The following is a 17,962-nucleotide window of genomic DNA, read 5'->3' as shown; positions in this document are numbered from 1 at the left end:
ACAAGACCAGCTCCTGAACCAGTACCACGACGTGCAATACTGCACCTGCCCTGCCACCAGCACATATGACCGAGTATTTCCGCAATCCGACCAGACCTTTGAACACAGAATCTGAAGCCTGACCTGAAACTGCAAATCCTATAACAACCATGCACTGTTTAAATAGGTCAGTTAGGCAGCACGTGTAAAGAGACAATTTCAGTACATTTCATGCATGTGACACTAAGATTATATATTTTAAAACAAAGGTCATCATGGAAATCCTATTTAAATCTATATTGTTTATAGATTGTATATTCTCATAATATTGAGCAGTGCATCTCCACAGTTAACGTGCCTGTTGTTAAAGCATCTCTCATGTTCCAAGCTGACACACAAAGCCAGCCGTCAGAGGATTAAAACAATAAAACAATTACTTAATTCAGTTTTTTTAAATCTATTTTAATACTTTTATTATTAATCACCCAATATCCAATCTGCATGTTCTTTGTTTTACCCAGAACCAAGCCCACAAATAAAATTTAGACAAAATACCACCCAAGCATCACCTTTATTGTGGGTCACCTGACCCGATGCAGTACTATAGACAACTGTATTTACAGGCTGAGTCGTTCTTCTTCAAACAAGTTAAATAAACTTCATGTGCAAAAAAAGGAGGAGTGCTCCTTTATTCAGGCCTGCATGTGTGAGCAAGATAACAAATGAGTAGATTCTGAACGTTGCTGTTATCTGCATTGGCATGCATGCATGTAAAAAATTTGTCTTCGACTGATAGCTCAATGTAGGGCTGCAAAAAGCACATTTACAGTTTATAATTTACCATCAGTGGCCTTCTAGCTGTTCAACAGATATTATAAGGTAAGTCCTGTTTTCAGTTAAATAGAAGGAATTAGTGCGAACCCAAGCTTAATAACACACACACACACACACACACACACACACACACACACAAAAAAAAAAAAAAAACACCAAACAAAATACAAGCAAGACTTCTTATTCCCAAATTATCTTAAAAGATAGAAGCACGGAGACAGAATAAAATGAAGAAGGAAAACAGTGATTAACACTGAAGTGGAAAAGTGGAGTCTGGACACCAGCTATAATAACCATTGCGGATCACATGTGGTACAGATGACCCTGCAGTCTCAAGACTGAGTCAGGGTGTGAGCAATGATCATGCCCCTGCGGCGTGTCTCAGGGCTGGTCGTCCTGCAGCCTCTCCTCCACAAATGCTAATAAAAGGCAGCAGGAGGTGCGCCGCGAAGACGGACAGTGTCCCATCAGGTCATCCTGAGCACATCTAACCAGTTATCAGCTGTGAGTTTTGTCTTTATCTTTAACTGTCTGACATTTTTATCTCTGCACACTGACACCTACTCTGGGAAAGTCGTGTTTTTTGTCAGCTTTGTTTTCTTTATGATGGGGGAGGATGGAGATGTTAGATACTGTGAGCAGAGTGTCTTATTTAAAAGAAGCAGCAATGCAATGATATGCTCTGACAGACATGAAACTGTGACCTCTGACCCTCTCAGCCTCATGGACATGGCTGCTTTGATTAGCTTCTATTAGCTCCAGCTGGGGCATGTCTGCTTCAGGCTGCAGCCAATCACAAGTCATCTTTAGGCATAAAAGCATGAGATCAGGTTGTTGTGTAGAGAAGTAGGAAGCAAAGAGGAAGCGTAGGCTTACACGCTTGCTGCAGCTGCAGCTGTGGTTTGTTTCTGTGTTGTTCGTGTGCTGACTTTCATTTTTGGTTATGGCTAAATGTCTTGTTCTCCATTTGAGCTGTTCAGTTCTGCTGCTAACTGTCCGATTGTGTTTGTCTGTCTTTAAAGATGGCGCTAACACTTGTATCCATCTTAATTGCTGCCATTCCTGTGGCCTATTGCTATCCTGCTGCCTTTGAGGACCTGGGGGCAACCAGCAGTAAGTATTACCCCACATGGGCTTTCATAATCTTTAAAAGTCATTGTCTTTGTATCTGTGTGAGGCCTCTCAGACTGTCAACTCTTAAGGTTTAATTTAAGGTTTTGTTTCCTGTACAGCAAACCGAACCTCCATCAAATTCCTGGCTGTAGGAGACTGGGGTGGAGTGCCGTATCCCCCCTATGTCACAGCTGTGCAGAAGGCTACTGCTCGAGAAATGAGCAAAATAGCAGAGCAGATGGGAGCTGACTTTGTTCTGGCCCTTGGCGATAACTTCTACTACAAAGGTGTGGACAGTGTGGATTCTCCTCGGTTTCAGGTCAGTTGAGTTAATTATCTTCTAGAATGACTTAAAAAATAACTGATTTTAAAGCATTATCATGGAAGTAAAAACCCTGTTTTCTGCTGAATCTACCAGGAAACTTTTGAGTCTGTGTACACGGCAAAGTCTCTCCAAATCCCCTGGTATGTGCTTGCTGGCAATCATGACCACGCAGGGAACGTCAAAGCCCAGATCGACTACAGCCACAGATCTAACAGATGGTAAGGGCCAACTTAAAGGGTTACTTTAGTATTTGTTTTAACCTGGACCCTGTTGTCCCATGTTTTATATGTAAGTGAAAGTTTATTTGTTGTGGTACTGAGCAAGGGACACAGGCTCCAATGTAACTACTTGGTGTTTTTGCACTGTCAGTTTTCATACTTGGTTTTTGCCACTGAAGACTCGGATTACTCAATTGTAGGACAGCATGGAAAGGATCCCTAAAGAGCTCTTTTGTCAAAGAGCAAGAGCCTTTTTGTTAAACCAGAATTGGCCATCGTTGCCCTCAAACACACCAGACTCCATTTTTAAATAAACAGTAATCTAAGTGTTTAGAGCCAGCATGTTTTACATCTAACTGGGTGAATTAAGGGTTTATTTCATCCAAACCAGAGTTGGTCATTGTTTGAACAGTGGAACAATGAACCAAGCTGGCTTTTGAGTTATTTTGTTTCTGTCTACTTTAATAAAGTGTTTTACAACAATAAAATTGCTGTTTATTTAAATGTCTATCTGGTTAAACAAATGTCTTCAGTCTTTAAAATGGGTCGGTCTCTGTAAGAATCCTTTCCATAATGTGACACTTGGAACAATCTGAGCCTGTAAATGGCAAAAACAAGCACTTTATTGGACGTACACTGTTCAATTGCCTGCAGGGATTGCATTGCAGCCTTTTTTGCTGTTCTAACTTAACACTGGGCCAATTTCAGAAATTGCTGCGATTTAGTTACTTGGACACAAACATGGGGAAATAGCAGTCAGGTTGAAAAATTGTTTCTAAATGTTTGTGTTTGAAATGTTCTCTAAAATGGTCACATTCTCCATTACCTTCTTAGGAAGTTCCCCGCTTACTACTACGAGCTGAACTTCCACATCCCCAACACTGGGAAGACACTGACCATCATCATGCTCGACACCATAATGCTGTGCGGTAACTCTGACGACTTTGTGGATGAGAAGCCCAGAGGCCCCCTGCGTGCGGTGGATGCCAACCGTCAGCTGGCGTGGCTGCAGGAGAGACTGGCTCGGTCCAAGGCAGACTTCCTTTTGGTGGCCGGACACTATCCTGTGTGGTCTGTGTCAGAACACGGGCCCACAGAGTGTCTCCTGCATCGGCTTCATCCTCTGCTCATTAAGTACAAGGCCACTGCTTACCTCTGCGGTCATGACCACAATCTGCAGGTTGGTTCATGCAAAAATGAACACTTTTACAAATCTGCAACAATGCTTTGCCTTTAATCTCATCTAATCCTCCACACAGTACATTGAAGAGTCTGGTGTTGGCTACGTGGTGAGCGGTGCAGGAAACTTCCTGGACCCCGATGTCCGTCACTGGAACCGTAACCCCAAAGGTTCTGTGAAGTTCTTCACTGGCCAGGCTTCAACACTGGGAGGCTTCGTCCATGCAGAAGTCACGAAGAACAAGATGATTGTGACCTTCTACCAGGCTAAAGGCACTTCTCTCTATCGCACTGTCCTCTCCCAAAGGAACTTTGAGTAGACGTCAAGGAGCGGTCAAGTTGTCAAGCACAAATTAGTCTGCAGTTTGCTTTGAGATCAAAGTAATGGCTGTTAATCCTGTTTTTAAACGTTGGCATTAATATTTCACAGCAATTCACAACACATATTTTAAACAGAATCAACTTGTTTTACATGTAAATTTATTGTATGATAAAAGAATAAATGTGGTTTGTTAAGAATGTGTCCTCATCTTAATCTTGTGACTTGTGGTGCTGACGTTTCTACCACAGACTTGTTCGTCAAATGATAAGCTTCGCTCTGCTCGCTGTAGCGCCTGTTATCTTTGACATGTGGTTTATAGAAGTGCTTGGTGTCCTCTGCAAATGCAACGCAGAACGGATCTGCTTTAGTGCAGGAAGTTTCTGTGCAGAAACTGGAATTCAGCATGAGGCATGGGTGAATTCAGGTCAGGACAATGATCAATGCATTCACTTGTCAGGTCTGCTACATTTATCTAGCTGACACCTTCTCTATTGAAACCCAAGTCATGCACTGCACTTCCTGTCAACAAAGTAAATGGGTTTTTTTGTTTTGTTTTGTTTTTGTTTTTTTGCTTCTCTTGGGGGTGGGTGTTCACAGTACCCCTCTAAACTTGTTGGGATACCAGTATTGCTGATTCAACCAACAGTGGCTGCATTTTTCTGTTTATGTTCAGTCAGGTGATGTTTTAATAACCATGCCATTAACTTGCAATTTTGCACATCTAAGCCATAAAAAATTCCTAAGGCTTGTATATTCTAACCTTGCCAACACACTAGTTCTACAACTTGTGAAAAATGTTTTGTGGTGGGATCTGGCAGACACGCATCACTAATTGGAAAGAGGGTTGGTGCAAAACTATAGTTTACAGTTTGATTTAGTTACAAGGGTGAGTCCAGCAGTAGCCCTTTTGCAAAATGAGTCTAATCATCTGACTGTAGCTTTGCCTAATTTTCTTTTGAACTATGGAAAACCATTTTGCAGGGTGAAAAAGGCATAAGAGGTGTTTTTTAGAATTCACTTTAAAATGCACATTTTCACTTGCAAGGACCACGCCACAATACTGTCATTCAAATGTTTAATTGTAATTCAGGAGGTGTTGAGGACTGGTGAATGGATGTAAGTTGATGAAGGTGGAAGAGGGATGTCTTCTGTTAGGTTGATCTGGGAGGATGTACTGGAGATTGGGCAGAGGGAGACTCAGTGTGGGGGTTCTGTCTCAGGTATTTTCTCACCCGAGCTGAATACAGGCCCCCCAGACGGTACCTAGAATGAGACATGGGAGAGGTTTGAATAAGAGGAGACGAGGGTAGAAGGGAAGAGAGGAAGAAGGAATGTTGGTAGGGATGAGGTAGGGAGGATGATGGAGGAAGGGAAGGGAAAGGGAAGGTGGGTCGAGAAATCTGAGGCAAACAGAGCAGGATGAGTTGACCAAGTATAAGTAGGCTTAGCAGGTAATTAGAGGTGTGGTTGAGGCATTGCCCTGCTCCTGAACCTGAGTTAACAAATTAACTTCATTTCATTATGTCATTTGCAAATGTCTCAAATATAGTAACTACTTTAACAAATCTGGACGCAATCACCCAACACTTATAGTAATATTTCACCCACAAAATGACCACTTGTGTATCAATCACTCACCGTGTGTTACCTTGAATTCGTGAAGAACGTTTTCCTTTTCTCTCATGCCTCCGAGATGAACGGAGAATCCAAGAAATGGGAACATTCTTCCTGAATTGGAATATATGGGAACCAAACAGCAAAAGCATAGCGAAAGTGGATGTATTTGGGAAGTACTGAGCACACAACTGGATCAGTGAGACTTGGATTATGCTGTACGAGTTGTGTGAGTTTGTAAAGGATGTTTCGATATAGTTTTGCTGTTTCTGCAAAGAATGTTTGCCTTTTTGGGATTCTTCGTTCGCTGTGGAAGCATGGAAGAAAAACACAATTTTAGGTAACATGCAATGATTCATTGATACACAAATTGTCATTTTGTGAGTGAAGTATTCTTTTAAATATATGGACTAGACATGCAGTGGTTTTATGCTATATTTGAAGCCCATGTGCAGAATTTCAAATACCGACATGGTTAGCTGGAGGACAGGAGAGGTCAAGACTTGTCCAGCACAGAGAACCACCTGGCCTGCCAACAGAGGATTAGGCTGAGTGACAACAGATTGGCAGTGACTGCAGGATAAACTCAGCCAACCAATGACGACATCAACCTGGGGGCAAAGCAGAACAGACGGGTTACTATTTTCTCTCCCTCCTCACTGCTGACATGTTGAATTGTTTAGCTTTACCTTCTTTAATTTCTGCATTATGTAAGCAGGATTTTGGAATCACGCTTTTTTTATTCCACATAAAGAAAAGAATACATGTACAGTTTATGCAAATAACCACTGTATGTTGGTTAATAGATTCACAAATCCCCAAATAGCCCAGGACACGCTATAATGTCTTATTGTGTAATGTCAGGAAATGCCACTCCTTGTCTTAACCACAGTCTGGCTACTATAGGGTTACTGACTCTTGAAGTGTGTTGTCCTGATCCAACTAGGATGAGATCACAGTCCACGTCCGTTACACATTGTCAACCTGAGAGCTGTGAACTGAGTCAGTGCCAATAAGAAATTGGCTAAGGTTAAGCTGTCATCTGAGGGCAAAGGACCGTTAAGGATCACTTAACCCTGGCTGACGTAAACCTGCTGCAGTGCAAAAGACAGCCTCACATTTGCTCGTCATGCTTATACATCATGCAAGACAGACAGATGATTAGACACTTTCTGAATTTACAGTAACTATAAAAGCTGACTGGGCAGCACGGTGGTGTGGTGGTTAGCACTCTCGCCTCACAGCAAGAGGGTTGCCGGTTCGATCCCGGGCGTGGGAGCCCTTCTGTGCGGAGTTTGCATGTTCTCCCCGTGTCAGCGTGGGTTCTCTCCGGGCACTCCGGCTTCCTCCCACAGTCCAAAGACATGCAGATTGGGGACTAGGTTAATTGATAACTCTAAATTGTCCATAGGTGTGAATGTGAGCGTGAATGGTTGTTTGTCTCTATGTGTCAGCCCTGCGATAGTCTGGCGACCTGTCCAGGGTGTACCCTGCCTCTCGCCCGATGTCAGCTGGGATAGGCTCCAGCCCCCCCACGACCCTCAAGAGGATGAAGCGGTTAGAAGATGAATGAATGAATAAAAGCTGACCTCTCACCTGCAGGGGTCCTCAGTGGGTGCACCAAGGGGTTCACAGAAAATAACAAACTGTTTAGATTCATGATTAAAGAGAAAGCTTTACGTTTATAGTGAGTGCTTAGCATTGTCGCCTCACAGCTAGAGGGTTCCTGGTTTGAGCCTGGGGTGGGGGGTTCAGACCCGGGGTGGGGGAGCCCCTCTATGCAGAGATTGCATGTTCTCTTTGTGTCAGCGTGAGTTTTCGTCACATTCTCCAGCTTCCTCCCACAGTCCAAAGGTTAATTGTCAGGTTAATTGGTGACTGAATTGGCGTAGGTGTGAATGTGAGCTTGAATGGTTGTCTGTCTCTATATCAGCCCTGCAATAGTCTGCCGACTTGTCCAGGGTGTACCGCACCTTTCACCCAATGTCAGCTAGGATAGGCTCCAGCACACAGGATATGCGGTTACAGAAAATGAAGAGCCAGATATTTCCCACAGGAGTTGGTGGTCTAAAGCAGAGCTAAAAGAGGATGAATATTGAACTATATTCACCACATGGACACAAACATGACTCCGAATGCTTATGTTGCTCTGTAAGCAGCATCAGCTTAACTATTACACCATTTAGAAGGAAACCATAGCTATATATAGTTTCCAGTCCAGCTGCTGCAGTGGTTTACACTAACCACAACCTTAGTGTTCTTCAACCAGATGTGTAACCCTGTTTGGGTGATGTGCATAAATTTCTATATCTAATGGTCAAATCTGGCCTCACAAATCCAGATGTACCTAGTCATTTCCTAACCCACCATGTAGAAAAGGGATTAATATTAAGTTAAGATATAAGTGCAATGCCACTATTTTCTGTTAACCTGGTGCCACAGATCAAAATATCTGCTCTATACTAGACTGTGTATTGTTCAAGTTTTTAGGCCCGGGACTCTGTCTTCTGTTTCTTAACTTTTCCATGGAGGCTATGAGAGTTTACACCCCTTTAGGGTGTGGTCTGCTGTACACCTGTGTTGAGTTAATGCTTTGAAAGAGATGTAAATGACTGTTAAAACACATAACCAGAGACTGGTGTGCTGGACGTTACTGATCCAAGAGTAGAATTTAGACATTTAGACAGCTGCACTGACAAAGAGGAACAAGCTCACATGCTGAAACTAACCCACAGAAATATGAAGAACAAGGTACAGGATGGAGTTGGGTGATTCTGAAACTGTTAATTGTCATGCAACACAATGGAAGCCATGTAGTGGTTAGTTTATTTCAATCATGTATTTTGTTTACCCTCTGTAACCAGGGTGTCTACAGGTATCAGACACTTAAATGTAATGCTTTTAAAAACTTTTTCAAGATAACTTTTAACCGAATTTAAGACAGATTTTAAGACATATTTTTCTTATTGAAGCATTGCATGTCAGAATAAATCTAAATAGTACATGTGGTCCTGTGCAGCTGTAGGTTTTATGCATGAATTAGGTTGATCTATATTTTGCCAACAGGTAAAGGGACAGTATTAGGTGCAGTGGTAGGTTTGAAGAATTGTAACATCAGAAATGTGTACTGACACAGAAAAGCTTGACTCATTTTGACAAAAGGATATTAAAAATGGACATACAACACTATATAAAGTATATGTGGCAATTAAGACCGCACAAATTAAAATTTTAGACTATTAATGACTATTAAGGCCTAATATTTACAACATTTAATTTAAGACTTTTAGCTGCAGACACATACTCATCTAATGTTACCTTTCTTATATTCTGCTGATGCACTTATTCAGCACAACCGTACACTTTACGACAACATTAGCTCTTGAGCAGTTTTTAGCAGCGTCCAAACCCTGAGTGACAAGTGTAGATTCACTTGTTTCCTTGCCTGCCACCAAATGTCCTAACCTGCAGTGCAGTAATCCTGAGCTCACATGTCCCAGCCTCTATGTTAATGTAGTGTTTGTTCATTAGCTTTTTTTTCAGTAATGTAGTGTAGGATATGTACCAGTACGTCCTGAGCTTTGCTTTGACCTCATTTGTATCATCATTTACCAACAGAGACACAATAGAGGATCTTTCCAGCCCAGTCTCCAGAGGAAAATGTTGGCATACGTTCCAGCACACCACAAATATGTTACCTTTGCACATTTCATATGTATCATATCAGCGTTTCTAAAGTGACATATTTAAGCTGATGTTGTCATCTAGAGGTTGAGGGGATGGTGAATGGTATGTCACCTGGGCGAGACATATGCCAAGCTGCAGACCACTGTTAGAGCCCAAAATACATCAACATAGGAGGTCTTTTGGCCATCCCTCTCAGCATGTCCACCAGTGTTTGTGGCACAAAACCTGGATCTTTTTTGGGGCACATTGTTGTGTTTCCCAGTGGCATCTGAGCAACCAAATGTCAGTGTTTTAAGCCAAAATGAGATTATGTGCTGAAACCTAACCACACCTTCACCAGAGCATTGTTGAGAAACAATAAGTGAAAATCTGCAAGATTGCTTTTAACATCCCAAAAAAGAGAGCTTTTAAACCTGTGGTCAATTAGCATTGTGTGAAAATCTGCAACCTAAATACTCAGGGTCAAAAGCAAACCTAAAAACGTAACACTGATTAAAGGGTGACGCAGAGGGTCTGTAACCTTCTGGTGTATCACTTCCTCACAGATTGACCTTTCTTTATTGGCTCTATCTTCAGCCCTAACCCCTCTGCACCATCTGGAGAACTCCTGGTCATCTCAGCGGGGCGTTAAACCCACTAAGATTTCCTGCATCAGGAAAGAGGATTAGCAAACCTTCTATCTTCCCGCAAGTCAGAGCTGAAAATGTTTAAAAGCTGCATTTAAATTGCAACATGCTGATTTTGCCTGGCATTTTGCCTATTAGAGACAATACGCTCCATGTCTCTGCAACACAGTGCTGCTGCTCCCTACTGCTGGCCCACTGAGACTCTTTCATCCGCTGTCTGTGCACCCTGCAGCCCCGAACCAATGAATCCTGTCACACAAGCAGAATAAGAATGTAAGTTTGAGAAGTTGGTCCACTCGGACCAGGCTGCTGCTGTCCGATTATCTAATTCCACGGCTCAAAAGTAATAAAAGGATGCCGTATTAAAGGCTAAGCTGCTCATCTAATCTTCTCTCCCTAATCTCTATCCCTCGCTGAGTACAGGCACTGTGGGTTTCACAGATGGGATGAACAACTCACTGACAGTCCCCCAAAATTATTAAATAAAAAAAAAAGCTAATGTTTATATTTTGATGTTTGTCCAAAGTGAGACACCAGAGGTGGAATAATCCCCTCTTTTAGTCATGGGCGCAAACAGAGGGCAAATGAGAAATGAATGAAAGTGCTGATGCTGTGCAAATGTGTGTGATGTCACAGCCTTCATGCACTTTTAATATCCCAGGATTTCTGCATCTCAGCCAATATCCTGCTTAAAATAAACCCTGAAATCTGTGTTTTTGAGTTGTGTAACAGTGCGTGTCTTTTTTCGATGCCAACAAGCAAAGACAGAGAATGCTGCATGCCTGTGCAGCTGCATCCTAAACAAACCATATCCTTATATAACAGTTTAACAGATATGACTCGTGTGATTCGCATACCTATATCAAGGCCATAACTTATGGCACACTTTTTACCACTTAATTATTGTGGTTATTATTACTATTATTATTACTATATAAAATAGGCAAGTGGAGATGATCACTCTATTTGTGAAGTTTCTATTTTATTTTTAACCTATCTGATACATACTGTGCCTGTCCTTAAACGCCATCACACAGTCACGTTAACATGTTCACCTCCACTGATTGAATTAACTTCACCCTATTAGCTAGTTGGCAGATCCTCCTGAGGGCCAGAAGTAGATTTAGTACTGGAATAAGATTGACACACGTTGCAGCAAACATTATCTTTAGTATTCACCTTTATTTGTCACAAGAACTCGCTTGACTCTCCTGTTATGTGCACACTGCTCTCTTCATCATTTCTCCTCTGGCAAATACTCTGAAAATATATGTTTATAATACATTTAGATATCACTCAGTTAAACAGTCACCCCAAAATCAAATGCACTTATTTTTCCTTTTACCTGTCGTGCTATTTAGCTATTTATATTGTTTTGCGTTCCGTGAGTTGCAGAGTGTTGGAGACATCGGCCATAGAGATGTCTGCCTTCTCTCCTGTATAATGGAACTAGATGGCACTCAGCTTGTCGTGCTCAAAGTCCCAAAAACTACAAATGATGATTTCTGGAAAGAGACATTACTGTTGAGTTTTTCAAATGTATTTTTTTGGCACTTTGAGCACCACAAGCTGAGTGCCATCTAGCTCCATTATACTGGCAAGAGGGCAGACATCTCTACAGTGGATATAATCTAGACAGATAGCACTACCGGTAAGATGAAAAATATGTATTTTTGATTTGGAGGTCCCTTTAAGATGTGATTTTGGCTGAATCTGTCATTCACTGGAGTTAAAGACACACCCATCTTCACGGCCAAGCATGGACTGATTAATTAATGAATATAAGTGGATTATTTTATGCTAAATATGTTAACAAGCTCCTCGTAGCTCCAGGTTTGTCTAATGAAGCAAAGATCCCACATAAAGACATATGTAACAGCATGGATGTATTAGAGGTGAGTCTGGCAGGAGAAGGTAAATAGTCATGATGCTGACTTGGCACAAATCCACAGGGAAAGTGAACAAGTGAAGGCTGTCCCGCTGCATGTCCAAGGCTCTGATCTTGAGAAAATGAACTATTTGTTTCTGTCTTGTTCAAGCACAGAGATCAGTTAATCCAACAGAAGTAAATCCATACATCACTGCTTGTGTATGATCCCAGTCAGGTGTGGAAAGCATCAAATGTCTTGATACAAGTCTGGATTTGTGACACACACTGATTTTCACGAGATCTTCCCAGAAATTCATAAACTTTTCCTTAATGAAATAGATCGGGGTAAAAGATGTGCCAGAAGCTCAAGTAAATGAATAAATCACAGGGAGTGCTACACAGAGATGCCCTGTATAAAAACTGTCTTGGTTTCTTTATGCTGCCTCATGCATCACTCTCCTTGGGGATTGGATGATTATAGGACGGGCTGTGGACGTTGCCGGAGTTGGGAAAAAATGAAGGTATGTACGGGATGACAGACATCAGAGGACTGGTCAGCGGGCCCTCATCTGAGGAAGGCATGGGGATGATGATGTCGTCCTGGTCCCACACGTGGAAGGCATTTGGGTGGGAGTGGCTGAGGGCGGGTGGCATGTGCAGAGGGCTGACTCCCTCCACCTCCCCATCTTTTTTCAGATCCTCATGGAGGGGGCCCAGCAAACAGTCTGTGGACGGATTGAGAATTGTGTTACATAATCATTTATCTCCCAAAAGTCCCTCTCTGTCTTGTTTAGATACCACACAGAACTGCTGCAGAAATTAAGAGCAAGCTTGCTGACATACTCTAGCACTTGTGCTCCATCTCTTAAAGAGACTGCTTGAAAAGGATTTTGTGTTACTTCAGAAATATTTATTTTAAAGACAACATAGGTTTTTGTTAGAACAGGATACCCTTATTCACCCTTACTTAAATGTCCTGAAAAGTTTTCATTTTGAGCACCATAAATGATACAAAATAATACGAAAAACAACCACACATAATGATAAAAACACTGTCTTAAATTGTAACTAGTACCAGTAAAAGAGACAGCTGTGTAGGACTGAGTTTAATCATCGCCTGGCACCCAAATACATCTCTGAGCAACTCTGCCCCATTTCCAACCCCGGGTCTCTCAGATCCTTAGACAAACTGCTCCTGGCTGTCCTGCGATCGAGTCTCAGGGGTAACGGCGATAGAGCATCGCAGCAGCCGCCCCAAAGCTTTGGAACAGTTAACCATTTTCAATTCCCCCCTCTGTAGACATTTTTACAGCTAAGCTTAAGACCCACATTTTTTCTCAGGCCTTTGAGTGTCCTTAGGGTTTCATTGTTTTATTTATTTATTTATTTCATATTTCACATATTACTCTTCTGTGTTTTATTTTCTGTCTTACTTTACTCATTTATTAGTGCATGCTTGTGGAATAGTACTGTTATTTTATTTCATTGCTTTTTGCTGTTACAATGTTATGTAGTTTTATCTAAATAATTTTATTGTGCAGCACTCTAGTCAACTGTGGTTGTTTCTAAACGTGCTTTTTAGATCACTTGATTTGATTTGATTTGATTTTGAACAAAACATGCATTTAATTTTAATGAGAGGAGAATTGATGTTTGTGTCGATGAGTTTATGGAATTGAGAGTCTTGCACTGAATGCTGAGGTTCATCAGCCCTGTGTTTTTTTGTAATTCAGCAAAAATTCAGAGAGTCGGATGTCTCAGGCATTTGCTAATCCTGTCCCAATGTGCAGACACACTCCTCATATTTAATGAATGCTGGAGCAAACCAAACTAACACCTGCATCCGAGTTTATAAAAAAAATAATTCAAAAAAGTTTACTCTTGCCATCACAAGCTCCAAAGTGCATCAATATATATTTGTACTAGGGCTGAACAATATTATACAAAAACAATATTACTGCAAGTATTTTGAAAGACATTGTGACATGAACCGTGATTTTAGTTGGATTAGTAATTCTGCAGTTCATTTTTACTGAAAAAATAAATAATTAAAATTGATGATGATGTGATTTTTGCTGGGGTCAAGCGTGTTACCTTTTGTCTGAAATGATTTGTAGGCTGTCTTGGGGGAGGTTTCTCTGCAGCACCACAGTGCTTCATTTACAATGATTTGTTGTGACACATTTTACCTTTATCTGAAAATGTCAGCTCCTGTGGTTTGAATGTTGCACTTGGCTTTATTGTGATTTCAACATCATTTCAATTAATTGTGCAGGCCTAATTTGTACACTGTTGTCATGCAGTATCAAACTTGTATTGATATATGATGATACAGCACAGATTGTTCAACTTATATACAGATCAAGGGGAGTTCTAGTGTACAACTTATGTTCAATGAACATGAGACAGCTACATCTAATAGACTTGAGTACCTGTTAGATCCAGCATGAGGTCTTTGATGAGGTGACCCACGATAGCGTAAGCCACAGCGACGACGACCAGAGCAGCCACCAGAAGGTAGAGGACAGATTTAGGGAGCTGGATGATGTCCCTGGGTGGAGGCTTGTACTCCTTGTACAGAGGCTCCACATTTTGGACCAAGTACTGGAATGAAAATCCCCCTTCGTTCGTGTAGTTGAAGTTGTCCATATTCCCAGAGTAGTAGCTTCCACTTCATCCAATGAGTAGTTATTGCATTATATTCAAAGTTTCCCAGTTTGATTCATCCACTTGCTGCAGCGTCACTCCATAAAATGCAGAGAGGCTGAGTCAAAGTTTACAACTTCAAAACAAAATATTTTATCATTTAATATACGGCAGATGGGAGAGTGCAGCCACTTCAGCAACGTGAAAATATGCCAGTAAGTAAATTCACCCACCTGTCAAGACCAGGTTTTTGCAGTTTCCAGACTAAACACATTTGGATCTTTGCAGTGCCACTTCACCAGCATGTTTCCACACAGCATTAATTACTAATTACTGGCATCATGTTGTTATAATCACTTCATCCTCCACCAGCCACCAGGACCGTTCAGACGGCCTCTGCGCTCCTCTGCTGTGTGCTGTATGCTGAAATAATCCAGGCTATGGGCAGGACACAGAGAGGCAGAGAGAGAGGGAGAGAGGAGGGGAGGGATTACACTTCCAATCACAGCACAGATCAATCAGTCCCTCATCCCAGCCCCGTCCCATCCCACACAGATTACTTAATCCACAACAATCTCAGTAAATGCTTCCTCCCCTTTAATGCTCACCCACATTATGCCCACTAAAACACGCAGATGCAAAGAAAATACTCTTTACTAAGAAATTCTAAGTTGTTTTGACGTCATGAGAAATCTTTAAATCATAAAATAAAATCCTTCAGACTTCCTGACTGGAAAGGCTGAAATTAAATCAAGCCCTACTTCCGGATTTGTCTCTGATCTACTCACAACTGTAATGTAACTTCTTCTCTCACTGGTCTCTGTAAAAAGATAAATGAGGTTTTCTGTCCATATTCTAAACTTAATAGGTGCTTCATTGAATTAGCGAAACTACCTGTGTCCTGAAAATTTTGAGGTTCAGTATTTCTATTTTCTGCTACTTTGCACCTACTCGATGTAATCCTCAAATACTATTTATATTTAATCTAAAATGACATAAAATAAAACTCTTATGAGGGGCTACTTTGGGGCTGGATAATGCACATTTTTAATATTTCTTTTTTTTTATTACAAGACTTAAATTATAATTGACTATTTTACAGTGTTGTGTTGCTAATTTATTTCTCTTATCAGGTGAGGTGACATTATTATTTAATTTTAATTATTATTATTTAATTTTAACCATGACTGTAGCTACTGTATATTATATACAATCTATGATTTGACGAAAAACAAATAAATAATTAAATACATAAATAAACAAAAAGAAGAACAAAAGAGATTTTTTGTTTTGAACTGACAAAGTGAACATCAGGTAAATAATAACAGCACATAACGTTATAAGTCAAGTATGAATGACACTAAAATACATGAAGACTTTAAGGTGACAACATTAAAATACGATTACATAATTAAAAAAAAGTAAAGACACAAGATTTAAACATACACAGAAATAAAGATAGAGAGTTAGAGGATAGATTTAGCATAAAAACGACATCAAGGGTCTAACGTTCGTGCTAATGGTTGCCAGGGAGACGGTACATTAGCACTTAAGCTAACTGGCTAGTCGGCGCAGATAGCTAACTTAAAGTTAATGTTATAATTATCAAACACTACGTTAACGGCCTATGATATTGTAAGCATTTTATTGCAACATATTATACCGTCATTACTACATTAACTCTGTGGTTTGCGAGTTTGAAGCTAAAGGTAATATTACATTTTACAGCCAAGGTGGGTTAGCTAAAACTAAAGGTGTCTGTTAGCTGGCTAGCTGAAGTTAGCTTAGCCATTCCCTTTGGTTAACCGTACATTATTCTCAGAAACGGGCGTTTGTATGTGTTTCTACTGACGTTATTTGAGTATGTTTGAGTATGTTTCAACAGGTGTGTTTTTATCTAATTTAGGTTTGAGCTTGTCAGGAGACACAAAAGAAAATGGACTTTTTCTCTTCTGACCTACCGTCCACCTCACTTAAAGATTCACAGATGGTAACGTTAATGTTAGAAGGTTATTGACTTTTGTCATAACAGTTACTTAAGACACAGGAGTCCTAAAATATGTTTTTTTAACAATACAGTAACGTGTAAACTAATGGGAGTATAATACTGTTGTAGCAGCCTTGTGTTTCAACCATAAATGGATGTCATGGTTTATATAAAAAAAAATATGGGGACTGCTTTTCTGGGATCTGTAAAATCATACTTGTAAGTTACAGTTTATGTTTATTGTCAGCCACCTGGTGATTATGTAAGAGTTGTTTTTCATTGTCTTTGGCAATACAGACAGAGGACTTAAACCACAGTCCATCAAGAGGGAAGTCCTCGAGCAACAGTATGACTGACACTGGAGAGCAGCACACCAGGTACAGCATCACCTACACAGTCCAATCATCATTCATATAGGACTTACTTTTACCTGGCCAGTTCTGTCCACTTGCCCCAGAATGAACTCTGTTGTTTCTCAGTGAATAGGATGTTTTGGGTTAAAGCCACATTCTATCTGCATGTGTGTCAATATCTATTATCTATTGTAGCTCAAGTATAGATGACATCAACAGGAGTGCTCAGGAGCTGGTGATAAAGATAAACGACAGCCGCACCAGTGACCAGAAAGTGTTCAACAGCTTCCAGGAGAAGTTACTGAAGAAGGTACAAGACTTATTTAATGCTTTTGGTCCTATCCTGTTTAGTGATTTTGTCATCCATCTTACCAACGTCATTTCTTGGCTGACATGTTTGGCCTGAATGCACTTCATACCTGAAAGTAAAATGCTAACCTTGGAGGGACACCTACTCTGTTGTTTGGTGTGTCTTGTGCTCTCCCTGTGCACTAATATTCTAATCTGATCAATGGATTGATTTGTTTTACCTCACCTTTTGTTCCCCAGGTGACCGAGATGTGTCAACAGATGCAGGAGCACATGTACAACGTCTATGAAGAGAACAGTAATGTGATGCAAGTGTATCTGCAAGAGTTGTCAGACGTGCTGGAGCGCTGCAGTCAGCTCAACAGTGAGCTCTTCAACGCCAGTCAGGCACTAGAGAGTCTTAGAGGGGGCCTGGCCATGAACCATGCATCAGAACCCTGAGAAATTCCTGCTCTGGTGTCCGTATTATTTTTGATCTAGTTCATGTGTTCTTATTTTGTAATTTTATGCAGAGTATTCAGAATAGCTGGCTGTCCAAATGCTGTAGACCGTCTTTGCAGGACTGTAGTTCAGGTTACGGCTCATGATTACAGTCAAAGAACACAAAAACAAAAGCTAAATCCATGCTTAATGTATATTCAATTTTAGTGTCTATTAATTTATTAAATAAAAGTACAACTAACAAGAACAAAATAGACCAAATTATTTGGCTCTCAGGCGTTACACCACAACTTAAGAAGCAGCACAGACATGCATTTTTTAAAGGTATACAATGCAGGATTGTTGGTAACAAGTGAAAGTAAAATCCAACCCCAGATTTACACTTGTTTGGTTTTTTTCGCCTCATTCTATTTGCGGGTTTTTTGGCGCCGTGTCTCTTAGATGCCTGCTGCTTACAGT

At 40.8% G+C, this 17,962-nt stretch overlaps 2 protein-coding genes across 10 annotated transcripts; both read left to right on the top strand.

The window, feature by feature from the left end:
- The first annotated feature begins 1,182 nt into the window (after positions 1–1,182).
- Positions 1,183–4,142, top strand: acp5a (acid phosphatase 5a, tartrate resistant). Of its 2 annotated transcripts, none has more exons than XM_049571203.1 (6): positions 1,183–1,317; positions 1,836–1,926; positions 2,046–2,245; positions 2,345–2,469; positions 3,304–3,649; positions 3,729–4,142. In XM_049571203.1, the coding sequence occupies exons 2-6, from the start codon at positions 1,836–1,838 to the stop codon at positions 3,966–3,968; spliced, it is 1,002 nt and encodes a 333-aa protein (XP_049427160.1). In that variant the 5' UTR covers positions 1,183–1,317; the 3' UTR covers positions 3,969–4,142. The 2 variants fall into 2 exon arrangements, with proteins under 2 accessions (XP_049427160.1, XP_049427159.1); XM_049571202.1 differs by lacking the exon at positions 1,183–1,317 and adding an exon at positions 1,639–1,713 and having other exon boundaries at positions 3,729–4,141.
- A 158-nt stretch (positions 4,143–4,300) lies between these two features.
- syce2 (synaptonemal complex central element protein 2) lies at positions 4,301–17,755 on the top strand. 8 transcript variants are annotated; one of them, XM_049572362.1, is made up of 5 exons: positions 4,307–4,394; positions 16,320–16,403; positions 16,698–16,777; positions 16,949–17,063; positions 17,303–17,755. In XM_049572362.1, exons 2-5 carry the CDS (start codon positions 16,350–16,352, stop codon positions 17,501–17,503), a joined length of 450 nt encoding a protein of 149 aa, XP_049428319.1. In that variant the 5' UTR covers positions 4,307–4,394; positions 16,320–16,349; the 3' UTR covers positions 17,504–17,755. The 8 variants fall into 8 exon arrangements, with proteins under 8 accessions (XP_049428324.1, XP_049428319.1, XP_049428325.1 ...); XM_049572364.1 differs by lacking the exon at positions 4,307–4,394 and adding an exon at positions 10,064–10,170; XM_049572363.1 differs by lacking the exon at positions 4,307–4,394 and adding an exon at positions 15,774–15,796.
- The last annotated feature ends 207 nt before the right edge of the window (positions 17,756–17,962 follow it).

Source organism: Epinephelus fuscoguttatus, linkage group LG3 (assembly GCF_011397635.1).
Source record: "Epinephelus fuscoguttatus linkage group LG3, E.fuscoguttatus.final_Chr_v1".
Taxonomy (NCBI): Eukaryota; Metazoa; Chordata; class Actinopteri; order Perciformes; family Serranidae; genus Epinephelus; species Epinephelus fuscoguttatus.
The sequence above is the reverse complement of the archived record's forward strand: the minus strand, read 5'-3'. Positions and strand labels throughout refer to the sequence as shown.

Coding starts and splice junctions, on each gene's coding strand:
- acp5a (XM_049571203.1), top strand. CDS start 1,836: ATGGCGCTAACACTTGTATCCATCTTAATTGCTGCCATTCCTGTGGCC. Junction 1,927..2,045: donor GGACCTGGGGGCAACCAGCA/GTAAGTATTACC, acceptor TTTCCTGTACAG/CAAACCGAACCTCCATCAAA. Junction 3,650..3,728: donor GTCATGACCACAATCTGCAG/GTTGGTTCATGC, acceptor TCCTCCACACAG/TACATTGAAGAGTCTGGTGT.
- syce2 (XM_049572362.1), top strand. CDS start 16,350: ATGGACTTTTTCTCTTCTGACCTACCGTCCACCTCACTTAAAGATTCA. Junction 16,778..16,948: donor ACTGGAGAGCAGCACACCAG/GTACAGCATCAC, acceptor TATCTATTGTAG/CTCAAGTATAGATGACATCA. Junction 17,064..17,302: donor AGGAGAAGTTACTGAAGAAG/GTACAAGACTTA, acceptor TTTGTTCCCCAG/GTGACCGAGATGTGTCAACA.